Here is a 13,071-nt window from a genome sequence, read left to right on the forward strand (position 1 = left end):
CGAAAGATCTGTATCATCCAGCATTTTGTTTCTAAATGCTAGCTATCTAAATGCTTCTGGGAAGCTTACAAATTCACTCTTGTTTGCCCTCAGCATCTGTTACTTAAAAGGGAGAGAGAGAGAGAGAGAGATTCTGGGCACAAATATATCTTATTAAAGTGATAGCTGAGATTCTCACAAATACATTTCTGGATGTTTATAAAGTAAAAACAAGCAAACAACACATATAATTTTGAATCAAAGTCAGTGCAAGAACCCACCCACCCCAATGCAATTCCTTATTTATGAATATTTAGAGATTTATCAAGAGTTGCACTCTTCTTCTGTTCCATTTGATGTAGTTTCCCCCCTCCCCTCTTTCAAGCACATACAAATACTGGTTTTAGCCAGACTTTCTGCTTTCTTATTAACCGGCCAAGTTGTCTGGGAACATTTCCCACTTTTTCACACTGTCTGTGCCGTTGATCAGATTAAGTAAATCAGATTATGTGGAAGAAGACTGTACAAACAGTTTCAAGGGATAACAGGAAGCGGGCAGACATTTTGTTTATGTTTCGAGGCATCCCTTTCCAGTGGTTGGGCGCAAGAATATAGCTTTGCTGTTAGGGTTGCCAGGGCAACCAGAATGTGGGATCTATCCTTGGCTGAAGCCCAATCTGTCTGCGGTTGGATTTGGTCACTTGATTAACCACCTTCCTATGTTGTCTGCATGAAGGGGGGCACCACGTGATTATTGGGGAGTTGGGGTGCACTCCTGGCACCCATACCTAGCATCAAGTATGCTGTTTGTCTCTGCTGGATACATCCATATTTTAGTGTGGTTGTCTGTAATGAGGAAGCCCATGCATAAGTAGCCATTGAGGCTGGCCCATTATGATAAATGGGGGACTGCCGTACCAACCTCAACCAGCCTACACCTGCCTGCCTTCTTACTTACATCCTGTCACAGGGTGTCTCTTCCTGTTGTTTGCTTTGGCTCCCCCTACTGTTGGTCTTCCTGCCTTCTGCCCTATCAGTCCCAATTGAGGACCAACCACCACTGCCACCATCTGCTTCTGCGTAGGCTTCCAACACAATCAGGAAGCGAATAGCTGAGAGCCACTATCTTTGAACTCCAGGACAAAGCATACCTTTGTGGCAACTTTTTCCAAACTGGCTTTCCAAGTTGCTTAGTATTATTGGGCAAAAGTGCAGAACACGTGTAGCAAATCTTCAGGTATTGGTGGATACCCCAAACAAGTCTGGAATGTCCATGGATTAAGTTTCAAGCATGGAAGTGTGGTGTTAAATAAAACTATATGAGACTATTGATTGTCACTTTAGTTTTGGCACAGCACGGTCTCTCAACATAACTTGGGTGCTGAGCATTGTTTGCAGTACGTGGCGGAGGTAACCAGAACAAACCAGCCATGCCTACTCTTTTTTTAAAAAAGCACGCTCATTTATTTCAGGGAATGGGAAGGCTGTGCTCAACACCCATCTGTCCCAGAACAAAGAACCTCAGAAATGTCCCTATGCCACATCCCTGCTAATGCTATGGTAGATTTGTTGGTTGCAGAGAGGTTTCTCACATCTCTTTCCAATTCAGTCCTTTTAAATGTGTTGTGTGGTTGGGGTTGTTGTGTTGTCTTTGTTACTGTTTTTAGCATGTATCTTGTGGTTGTTGTTTTTTAATATTGTAATTTTATGTTGTGAGCCGCCCTGAGATCTACGGGTATAGGGTGGCACGAAAAATTAATTAATTAATGTTAATTAACAAAATTGAGCGTATTCCTTGATCACAAGGGGAAAATAAGAAGAGGGGTGTATGATCACAAGACAACAAAAGAGAAGCTACAAACTCCTAATCCGTTGAGGTTCGTGGAGATTTTACTTCCCTTGAGAGTGCAAAATAATAGGGAATGGTCACAAAACATTTATGTGTGTATACCAAGTTCTGCAAAGAATGCGGGGACAATTTTTACTTGTTTTTTAAAAAATGTGTGTATGTCTTCTTGTTTTTAAAAGAATTGCAATCTAGCAGAATGGCAATTTTTCATTTCCTCTAGTTCGTTGGTTTTCAGCCAGTGTGCCATGGGCAACACTGGCCTCTGTCCCTCTTTCCTTCTCTCCCTCCTCTGATGCCCTCTTGCATCTCTGCCTCCCAAAGACTTGCACAGCTGTTTGTTGCAGTGGCCCTGGCTCCAAGCTTCACAGGCGAATGGTGCTTCTGGGGCTGCTTTCTAGGCCCCTGTGGGGCAGAGTAAGGAGGCACCTCTCTTTGGGGCGGGGGGGGGGTGGCATTTCAGAGACCAGGGGCGGCAGCTGCAGCTGCCCAGAGGACTCTGAAGGAGAGGGAAGAGGAGAGGAGGGAACGCTCCACAAGGGAGGGTGTTCAAAAGAGGGTGAGAGGCTGCCAGCTCTGCAGGCAAGAGGTGACATAACTGGGCTCCTGAGCCCCACAGGGGTGCCACAGAAAGAATGTAGTTGGTCATGGTTGAAAACCTCTGCTCTAACTAACCAAACCTTAGCTCTTGGTCCTCCCATGACGTTCCTGCTCTTTTAGCTCGAGGTCATGTTTCTATTGCAGTATTTATGAGCAAGCAAGGGATTACAGGTACAGCTGAAGACTTCTTTTAGTTTAGTCCACCTCCACCCCCGCTTTAGCTCCCATTTTTAGTGGGAAGCCATTGTTTTCAAGCCATCATTTGACGACGCTATCCTTTTGCTAGTGCATAACTGATGACTTTGGACTGTGGCCACACCCTTTTGAGTTGCTAGGAAGAACCTTTCATGGGTATGAAATAATAAGTTTCTTTGATGGTGATTATCTAACCATTTTGTAGGCATAAGATAGGGTTTGGGCATATGGAAGAAAAATCTCTTTAAACCACTTCTTTGGAACCTTCTTTGGATCGGAGGCTTCTTTGTTTCGGCCCACGTTAGAGATGCCCCACTTTGCTTTGAACCCAAGGCAGAGCTTTGCTCTGATTTCCCCAAACTTCAGATGTTTCCCCCTACTACTATGAGAGTAGCCAGTGTGAGATCAAGCAGGAGCTGCCCTGAAGTCACGAAAGAGGAAAATACAGGCTTGTTGTTGTTCAGTCGTCTTAGTCGTGTTCGACTCTCCATGACCCCATGAACCAGAGCATGCCTTGGAAACTCTCACATTCTTCTCAAAGCTTCTCCTTTTTTATGTCCATGGAGTTTTCTTAGCAAAATACTGGAGTGGTTTGCTAGTTCCTTCTCCAAGTGGATCACATTTAGTCTAAACTCTTGGCTATGACCTGTCTGTCTTGGGTGGCCCTGCATGGCATAGCTCATAGCTTCTTGGAGTTATTCAAGCCCCTTGGCCACGACAAGGCAGTGATCCATGAAGGGGAAAATACAGGCTACATCCCTGTAAATGGCTGGAGCTGGGGAAAGTTCACCCCCCAGCAAGGATCCTTGGGCAGTGGGGTTCATGTTGGGTGTTGGGCTTCCCTACAATCATTTTTTTTAGGTGCAACCTTCCCCCCCCCCCTTCATCACATGCCTCCATGTATGTCTTCCTATATTGGTGTTTTGACAGCCGCCCAATATCCTAAGTTCTGAAATTGATTCAAAGCTTTGGGCATGGCCCACTTTGCTTCTGATTGCTTCAGAGACAACCTGCTTCACTTCAGCAGAAGTCTAAATGCCTCCAACATGACCCTCTTCAGTACAGTATTTGGTTTTATCCAAAAGAGATGCTCCCGCCTACTATAGAAGGTGGATTACAGGGTTTGTTTCTTGTCACTCAGAAACAAGCAAGCAATCGTTTTATTTGTATGCCGCCTTTCGAAAGTTAAAACCACGCTCAAGGCGGCTTAAAACATATTACAAAATACGTAATTAGGCATAAGCAACAAATGCAAACATCAAAAAGTGCACAACCAAATTGAACCATTTCCAAATAAGTCATAAGATCTAAAATAAAGAGACAAAAAATTAATATCAATAACAGTAACAATAGCCCAATAGTCTGTTAAGGAGCCTCAGCTTTTGTAGTTGGAGTCAGTCAGGGCCCTGCCCTCCCCGGTCAGGTGGGGAAAGGCCTTCAAGGCAGGGAGCAGGTCTTCCAGGACTCACAGCCAAGACAGTCTCTGGCCTCTTCAGCAGCCTCATCTTTTGTAACTGGAGTATCTCTCATTCTGCTTTAGATTTTCTATAGAACGCTGTCTGGACTGTAAATATGAAACCCAGGGGATTTGCATCTGGTTACGCTGGGATTTATTTCAGCTTAACTTGCAGACCTCTTTAGCTTTATTGTGTTACATGTTTTGTCTGGGGAGAATTCTTACCTTGCGACATGCAAGAATTGTGGCTGTCTCTGCTGATATTTTTATATTCCAGAAATGTGCTAGGAGGAATTACTGTAGGCAGGATACTGGAAGGGAGCAAGACCCTGTTTGAATTACTAATGTTTGGGTCTCCATTTATTACCTTCCCCCCCACCTTCCACCTTGGCTACTCATAAAACCAACTCTGGCTTCTGCCCCCATCATGGTGACTAAACTTTTTGTATCACTTGGAAGACTCTGAGGGTGGATTCCATTTCTTTATTGCAGTTCACTGTAACAATAGCTACTAATGCAAGGCAATATTTGCTACCGCCACTGTATTCTGAATTTAAGAATCAGTGACTTTGCTAAGCTGCAGAATGAAAAGTAGCAAATCAGTCCTGTGCCCTTTTGTTCAGAACTAAATCCCAGTGAGTTCAATGGGGTTACTTCCAAGTAGGAGTTCTTCCAGCCATTGATGCGGTACCTGAGAGAAAGCGTAGCAATGGCTCTGGTGGGAGTAAAAAGGGAAATTTAAATTTAAAATAATTTGTTCCAATTTTATGAACCGTAACAAATGTTGGTGCTGCTGATGTAAAACCCTGTCTTCCCCCGCAAATATGTTTCCTATTTTTGGCACTTGCAAATATTCACTACAAAGACTGTGTTTTATTCTAGGCAGAAGTCTGGCGTTGTCATCTGGTATGTTCGAGGAGCTGTAAGAGCAAATTTCAGCCTCATAGTTATTCTAGTTCATTGCTTCATTCTTTCAATATGGCTTCTACACAATATGCATACTGTGCATTGGAAAATGGGTGGCTTCTAGCTAGCTTATTGCATTTAATATCATTTTAGCATCCAGGGCTTTTAGAAATGGGCTATAATTGTCTTACTAGATCACTCCAGCAATCCATCTTGTCTAGCATTCTGTCTCTATCAGTGACTGGCTAAATGCCTACATAAGCTAACACATAGGACATGATGGAGATAATATGAGGAATGGGCTGGCTCCCAGCATCCTTCAGTACATGAACGTTCCACCTTAATTGTAATGACTAATGAGCATTGATTGATGTGTTATCCATTAATTTGTACAATCCTTTTAAAAGCCATCTGAGTTTCTGGCCATCACCTTTGTGGGCCATCAGCTCGTCTCATGGCAGGAAATCATTTCAACAGTTCATAGCATTTCCTTACAGTGATGTCCAAACTTTTTTCAAAGAGGGCCAGATTTGATGAAGTGAAGGGCCGTGAGTGAGGGCCGACCAAAGGGCCAACCAAAGTTGTGGAAGAGGATCAGAGTTGTTGATCTTTGTTATGATTTTTACCCCAAAGTTGTTGAGCTTTTTTAGGGTTGAGGTTGTTGAGCGGGCCGTATTGGGCCCCCGAAACAGACTTTGGACATGCCTGCCTTATAACAACAATGCAATTTGGTCATTCTGTTCCAGCATTGGACTGACTGGGTGTTGCAATTATAGAATTATCCATATGGTATCTGTTCTGTCTCCTAAAACATCAAATATGCATGGTGAAGGGAGCAGAAGGCCAGTGGTGAGGAGAGGCTATGGTATTTGAAAGAAGAAAGGCTGGAGCAATGTTTACTTTCCTTCAGGTTTCAGCCTGACGTTTCCAGAGGTTGTATAATGTTGGGTTGTGATTAGATATGTTTCTTGAATGTGAACACTAGTAGTTCTGGCCATAAATTACATATTGCAAGATGAGAATTTTCCTGGCAGAAATGACATGAACTGAAATCCTCATTGTGAAGTGCTAGTACCGTGTTTCTGCTAAAATAAGACACCGTCTTATATATATTTTTCCCTCAACAAAACACAGTATGGCTTATTTTCAGGGGATGTCTTATTTTAACCACGTCACATCGGTACGCTGCATAGCTATGCCTCTCAAGGCTGTTTTAATGGGAGGTGCCGCGTCACTATGGCTTATTTTTGGGGTATGGCTTATTTTCGGGGAACGGCTTATATTTCGCAAATGCATAGAAATCCTGCTATGGCTTATTTTATGGCTATGTCTTATTTTAGGAGAAACACGGTATCTATTTCATGAACCTTACTAGTTGTCCTAGAATCCCACATGCTGCTAAATGAATATTTTTAATGACAGGCTTTTGATTTTCTGATCATTTCATCTGGGACGTGTGGCACCATTTCTACTATCCTGCATCCAGGAGCCAGGAATACCTGCAGATATTCCTACAGTCTTGCTGCCTAGTAGCAGCAATTAGATCCATTGTATTCAGCGTGAGATTAAATTGATTGTATGGAGCACTCAGCTAGTAGCTGAACTCAAAATCTGAAGAGGCAATTTATAATGTATCATATTGGCTAATTTTAATGGAGAAATCCATCTAAATAGCAAAGCACTTCTGTTCCCACAACAAACAATTTGGTGCAATTGTGCTCTTTTTAACGTATTCAGTTGTTGTACAGGTAATTACAGGTTTCATACACTAGTCCTAGTCTAAATATTACATATTTATGTGGGGAAATGTTAGGAGACCTCTATTCCGCTCAGCGAGCTGGTTGCCAGAGTTTTCCCAGAAAAGGGATTGATTTTTTAAACTACTCTGGGAATTGTAGCTCCTTGAGAGGAATAGAGGTCTCCTTGCAACTTACATCATCCTTAACAAAGTTCTGTTCCCATGATATTTTGTGGGGGGGGGGGAGCATTGATTGTTTAACATGAAATGACACTGATTTAAATGCTTAGTGACGATGGGGATCCTTGTATATGTGTGTGTAGAATCTTGCACTCAAGGGTAGAACTACCCTGTTAAGGTCATGCATTGTTTGGACTGAAGTCAGTCTTTAACTGCGAAATCTTAGGTTTCAAGAGAATACTTTCATGCAGAGCAACTCTATCTTTAACCGAAATGGAGCCTAGTTTTGTGACTTTCTTTCTTTTTAGTTAAAGGACAGATCTATTTTGTAATAGTCCTCTTCTGCTCTATATAACGCATGTTTTCAGATACCTAGATATCTTTTGCCTCTGTGATGACTGATACTTCAGGCTCCATGTGACAGGCGCCATACCTTTTGTCTGCTGAGAGTTGGTAATCTGCCCCCTCAGTCCCATTTTAATTAGGTATTGTCAGTTTTAATGAAAAGGCTCATTGGCAGGAAATCTGATGAAATATGAACCTTCAAGCATCCACAAAGACTCTTGAGTTGTAGTCTTTTATTCCTTTCCCCCTCCTTCCACAGCAAAATAGTTGACGGAGAAGCCAAAATGGCCCTCTCTGAACTATAGCCATTTATTTCTGAGGGCAATTGTCCCACGCGTTCATTTTGTTTTCTGGCACAGGTATCTGACAGCCATACCCTCATGTCCGTTGAAAATGCATGCATTTATATTGCTACTTTCGCCCCCGCATAAAACCCTTCTTTGCAATCTCGCCGAGGGAAACCCTGATTTAAGTGTGCATGCACCATTCCCTGCACAAGATGTGATGATCTGTTTTGTGCTCTGGTACCTGCACCAGACTATAAAAGCGTAAAATGAGAAAACAGCCCTCTAAGAACATGTTTCTGATGCGAAGCTATTCTAGCTGTTCTTCTTTGTTTTTAATTTGCTGCTCACAGGCTTTTCTTCTGGTCCAGGGCAAACCAGTGAGATTACACGGGTTTCTCAAAGGTGTTATTAAAAAGTTAGACCTCAGACAGTGGAACACATGTTGCTCAAATTGTTGCCGTGTTCCTGGCTTTTAAAAGCTTTGTGTCCCTCATGCATGGCAGCTCCTGGAATGGAAATGTTTCCTATTCCCCTTTAACCCATCCTAGGAAACTCCCTTCCAGGAAGCCCATCTGCCTCTCTCGTGGGGACTGGGCCTGCAGGCCTGAGATTCTTTGATGTTCATGAACTCCAAACAAAGCATTTGTGCCATTTCATTTCGCTTTATCAAATCCTTTGCAAGATTAAATTACAATTTTGAAGAAGGCAAGGACAGGTGGCCGAGAGGATTTGCCTTTGGCCTTGCAGTTTCCAAACCACTTTCAGTGATTTGTCCCTGTTTTCCATGATGAATATGTTCCCTCCTATCTTGTGAAAATAATGTTAGCCTTCTTTTCTTAATGCATTTATATACAGTGGTTTGCAGTGTTAAAATACTACAGCAAATAAATGATATTTTTAAAAATGGACCGTTCGCCTGGGATGAGAAGGTTTCAGATGAATAATTTTTAACTTTTAGGAGTTATTTCACTGACATTTCGGCAAACTTTGTTGGCAATTTGAAATGTGATCAGTTCAGTGACTCCTATTGCTCATTGCTTTCTCACTTGTTGGGTTTGATTTGGGCTCTGAATGTTATATGCATTTTCACTTCCGGCGGCGACGCCATCGCCGGGTGGTCGAAGGCTGCTTCGGGTCCGAAGCGCCTTGTCCATCCCGGGGGTTAGGAGCCGCGCTACCGCAGCGCGCGGCTCCGGTTGGGGTGCGGGAAGAGCGTCCCGCACCCTGGGCTCCCCGGCAGCGCCCGCGGAGGCTCCGAACCCTTCCCTCGCTCCCCCTGTAAAGGGGGAGTGGGGGTGAAGGGACAACCGGAGCCGGGCTTCGGGGACATGCCCCAACCGGGATGCAAATGCGGCGACAAAGCCCGCGGTGAGCGTCTAAGTTCTACCTGTGAAGAATGGAGCTAAAGGAACCCGGTGGTCGTGAGTAAAGAATTGGATTAGAAATCGTGCTTTTGGAACGATCCGGGGGGAAGGGGAAAGGCAGCCTGCCTCCCTCCCTTCGAGCTGAAGAATGTAACCAATCTGTGTGATTACTGCTACCGAACTGGTTACAAAGTATTTAAAATTGACACATGAGACTGAAAAACTTTTTTTTCGGGAAGCTAACTAGAGGAAAATATCTCCATTTAAAGTTGCGGTATTTGCGCTCCAGCTTAGAAAAATGGCGACGAACAAAGAGAGGAGTAGAAATATAACACCCACTTCCTCCTCCTCTGCCAGTATGCTGGGCTTCGTCCTTGAACTGGTATTGAACTCTGGACTAACGGATGAACAGAGACTCACTGCTTTGAAGGTGGAACTGCTCTATAGAAAAGTCAAAGTCTTGTGTGGGGGTCTGAAAGGGAACCAACTGCCCACAGAGGAGGCTTCTAAAATTTTTGACACTTTGGAAGAATGCCTTGCCAATGAGCTGAGAGGGTGGATGGAAAGATGGAGAGAAATGAGTGAGCTACTTCGGAGAAGAAATTCGCTTTTTGGGGGTGGCAGCCCCAAGGCGACGTCAAGATTTTTTATATCCAGTCCCCGAGGTGTGAGCTCGGAGGCCAGGGACAGAGAATTAAGGTATCTACAAGAAGAAAAGGAATGCTACAAAGAACCGAAGAAGCTGAGAGATGATGAGATGGACACCTCTGAACTCGTGGCAAGGAGAGGTTTGGACCGTGCCTGGATCTGTGGACGTTGGGAGAGAGAAGTTACATGGATGTTCAGTGCCGATGCCACTAGGAGAAGAATAATGGACAGAGGGGGTGTGGGGTGAAGCATTAAATAAAACTTAAAGTAGCCTGAGATGGTAATCTGAAATTGGAGGGTGAACACTGTCAACAACATTTTGTTATACTTTTATTTGAACATGAAAGGAGATATTTCGAGTTTTTATGTTATTAGCAGCAATCTTAAGGATAGAAGAAATAGATTTGAAACGAATGATTTGTGAAAATCTGTGAATGTGGAGTATAAGTAAAGTGAATTTAAGTGGATTAAGTTTATGGATTAAGAGGACAAAGATTAAGATGTAGATTAAGATAAGAAATAGATAAGATTAAATCAAGAAGAATTATAACGAGGTATTATTATGGCGATGCATTCTCAGTAAAATGTCGAAGAGATAATCGAATGTAATTATATAATTGAATTTAATTTTTTTTTCTTTTTTCAGGAGAAATGGTTATAAAATAGATTAAGGATATCAAATCGAAGGTGAAAAGGCAGGGGAAGTCAACGGTCAAGATATGGAAATAGAAATTTTTTTTTTCTAGAAAGATGCTATAAGAATACTCGACATTGTCTGTATTTGTTATATTTGTCTTGCATTTGTTTAATTGTAGGTGTGGGTGTGGGTATATGTTGTTATGGAAAAATGCCAATAAATTCTTATAAAAAAAAAAAAATGAATGTTATATGCATTTTCCTGCTGTTTTGCAGCTCTAAAATGTGGAATAAGCAGTTACTTTTCTGCATGCATATTTCATTTGAGGCAACAGAGCATTTTAGGCTTTGTTGTTAAAATCTCTGTTTCATTATTCAGAAGCGGGGGAAGGGAAATGGGTAATAAACATTCAAAAATTTACAAGGATCTTCTGGACACAAAGTAACACATATGGTAGGAGTGGATGAGATTACAAGAGATAGTTTAGCATGGAATAATCACACTACCATCCTGTGTACAGTATTGCTGTACAGTATTAATGTACTTCATGATACTGTGTCTGTGTTTGTACATTCATTATGGAAATGAGCCTAGGAATCTTTAGGGTTGCAGGTTTTCCTTCTATGGTACAACTACGAGTGGCAGACCGGAAGCTTTTGCTTCTTTTTTGACAAACCACAGTTTGCCATTATGAACTTGGAGAATGTCTGGATTTGGACAAACCATGGTTAGTCTTAATCATGGTCCATTAAAACAAGTTCCAAACATAAAGAAATTATGAAGCCTGTTCGTTTTAATAGACCATAACTAGATTAGACACAGGGGGTTTTCTGCAGCTATAGAGGTATAATTGCTATTCTCTCCAGATTTTTAGCATATTGCCACATGACATCATTATTATTCACCTAGTGTTCTGGAACAAAGACCACTTTTTTCTTCCGACCTACGATTCTTAATAGTTTCCATTTGTGTACAAGTATTGCCCCAGTTGTTGTGTGGAGGTAAGGTTGGTGAGCATGGTTTGAGAAACATCTGTTTCACTCCACTTCCCTATGACGGTGCAAGCTGTCAGTTTGCGAGCTCAGTTCAGAGGACAGAGATTGCAGACTGAGATGGTGATAATGATTCAGAGTTTTGCCCAGGACAGCAAAAATTAGCTGCGGACAAACTTCCTCACCAGACACATAGTTCATCTTCTAATCTGCTATACTATTAGAATTCCAGAACACTGTGAATTAAATACAAAACATCTTCTAATCTGCTATACTATTAGAATTCCAGAACACTGTGAATTAAATACAAAAAGAGCCACAAAAGTGATATTCCTTGGACATGTTCATAATTCTGACATTTACCAGAGGAATATGAGAGTACGTAAGGGGTGTGACTGGAGCCACAGAACTTTTCTCAATTCAGGCACAACCTACTACGGTATTGTAGAAAGAAAATCTTTACTCGTCCCTTTCTAATAACAGCAACTTGTGGCCAAAGGTGCAGACCATCAGCTACAAATTCACTCTTAAAAACATTAGACCAAACAGCAACTAGACCACCACAAAGGATAAGTGCGGAAAGGCCCACAAGTTCTCACATTTCACTGAACTTTGCAGAAGTGAAAACAGCAGCAAAAACTTACCGACTTTCTCTCCTGGGTGTGCCTGAGGAGTAAAAGGAAGGGTACATGCACTATTCCAAGGCTTACTTAGACTTGCTCCCATAACCATTCAATATAGTTTATTGTTCCATCTGAATGCAGCTGTTGCATATTGAAAAGTGTTTCAATTTACTTGGCATGCTGGTAGATGGGAATTGTAGTTCAGAACACCAGGTTGGCAGAGACTGCTGCAAACAAATGGATTTATATGTGCCTTTTTGTATTCTGTCCATAATGGCAGTTCAAACCACAGCCCGCTTAGACTGAATTAGCTGCACTCAATCTGGAAACCCAGTGGGACGGCCATCTTAAACCCAAGTGACCCCAGTCTGCTTGGGTTGGGATTTTGGCCTGTATTTAGCATGTTAAAGTTGCTGCTTTTGTCACTGTCCTCTCATTTGACGAAGGAGAAAAAAACACACTGTTATATATTCTGGGCCTTGTTTCCGAACAGGACAGCTGGGAAATTGTAGAAGGACTGCGGGGAGCCATGAATTACACGCAGGAACCACAGAAACAGGAAGGCTACCTGCTGAAAAAGAGGAAATGGCCTCTGAAAGGTTGGCACAAGGTGAGGACATCTGTCATTGTTGTTTGTTCCCATTAACATTTAAGTCTCTTAGTCTGGTGCCCTTGTTGAAAGGCTGGGTGAAGGAGTATTACAGCTCCTCAAGGAACAGTCGCACTGTCTTATGCTTCCTGACTAAAAGAGTTTTCTCTGCATTACAGAGATGCTTCTTTCTGGATAAAGGGATTTTGAAGTATGCAAAGAGCCCAGCTGACGTAAGTACCTCCAAGACACATTGTGCAAATGTTGCGTGAATTTATTTGATGTCTGCTTAGGTTTTTGTGAAAGAAATCAGTGATTGTTTGAAAGCATATCAGTACGCAAAAAGAGGTAATCCTGAAAGTCGGGGGTTTGGTTTTTTTTTTTTTGCTGTCCTCTCCCTGAATTGAAATAGTTATTTTTCAACGACTCTTGACAGATAACACGAGGGAAGCTGCATGGGTGTATAGACGTTGGGCTTTCTGTGATGTCCGTGAAGAAGTCAACAAAATGTATAGACTTGGATACAGAAGAACACATTTATCATTTAAAGGTAATCCTGTTGGTTAGTAATATCCTAGTGTTGTCTGGTGCTGGAAAAGATTGCATTCAACCCTAGAGATCTCCATCTGTTTCCCCAGAATCCTGTTGAATTTGCTATATTTTGCCCTATTTACTTAGTTCGCTTA

General features: G+C 42.3%; 1 protein-coding gene across 7 annotated transcripts in view; it reads left to right on the forward strand.

Annotated features, from left to right (window-relative positions):
- The window catches only part of OSBPL3 (oxysterol binding protein like 3), a 90,670-nt gene that overhangs the window by 37,471 nt on the left and 40,128 nt on the right, over positions 1 to 13,071 (forward strand). For 6 of the 7 annotated variants that reach the window (XM_033165027.1, XM_033165030.1, XM_033165028.1 and 3 more), the window contains exons 3-5: positions 12,290 to 12,406; positions 12,565 to 12,618; positions 12,822 to 12,935. In XM_033165027.1, coding sequence (XP_033020918.1) covers positions 12,290 to 12,406; positions 12,565 to 12,618; positions 12,822 to 12,935 — 285 coding nt within the window. Of the gene's footprint in view, positions 1 to 8,330; positions 8,354 to 12,289; positions 12,407 to 12,564; positions 12,619 to 12,821; positions 12,936 to 13,071 lie in introns of those variants that run through there. The other variant, XM_033165031.1, reaches the window with a different exon arrangement.

This window comes from Lacerta agilis, chromosome 12, assembly GCF_009819535.1.
Source record: "Lacerta agilis isolate rLacAgi1 chromosome 12, rLacAgi1.pri, whole genome shotgun sequence".
Lineage (NCBI taxonomy): Eukaryota > Metazoa > Chordata > Lepidosauria > Squamata > Lacertidae > Lacerta > Lacerta agilis.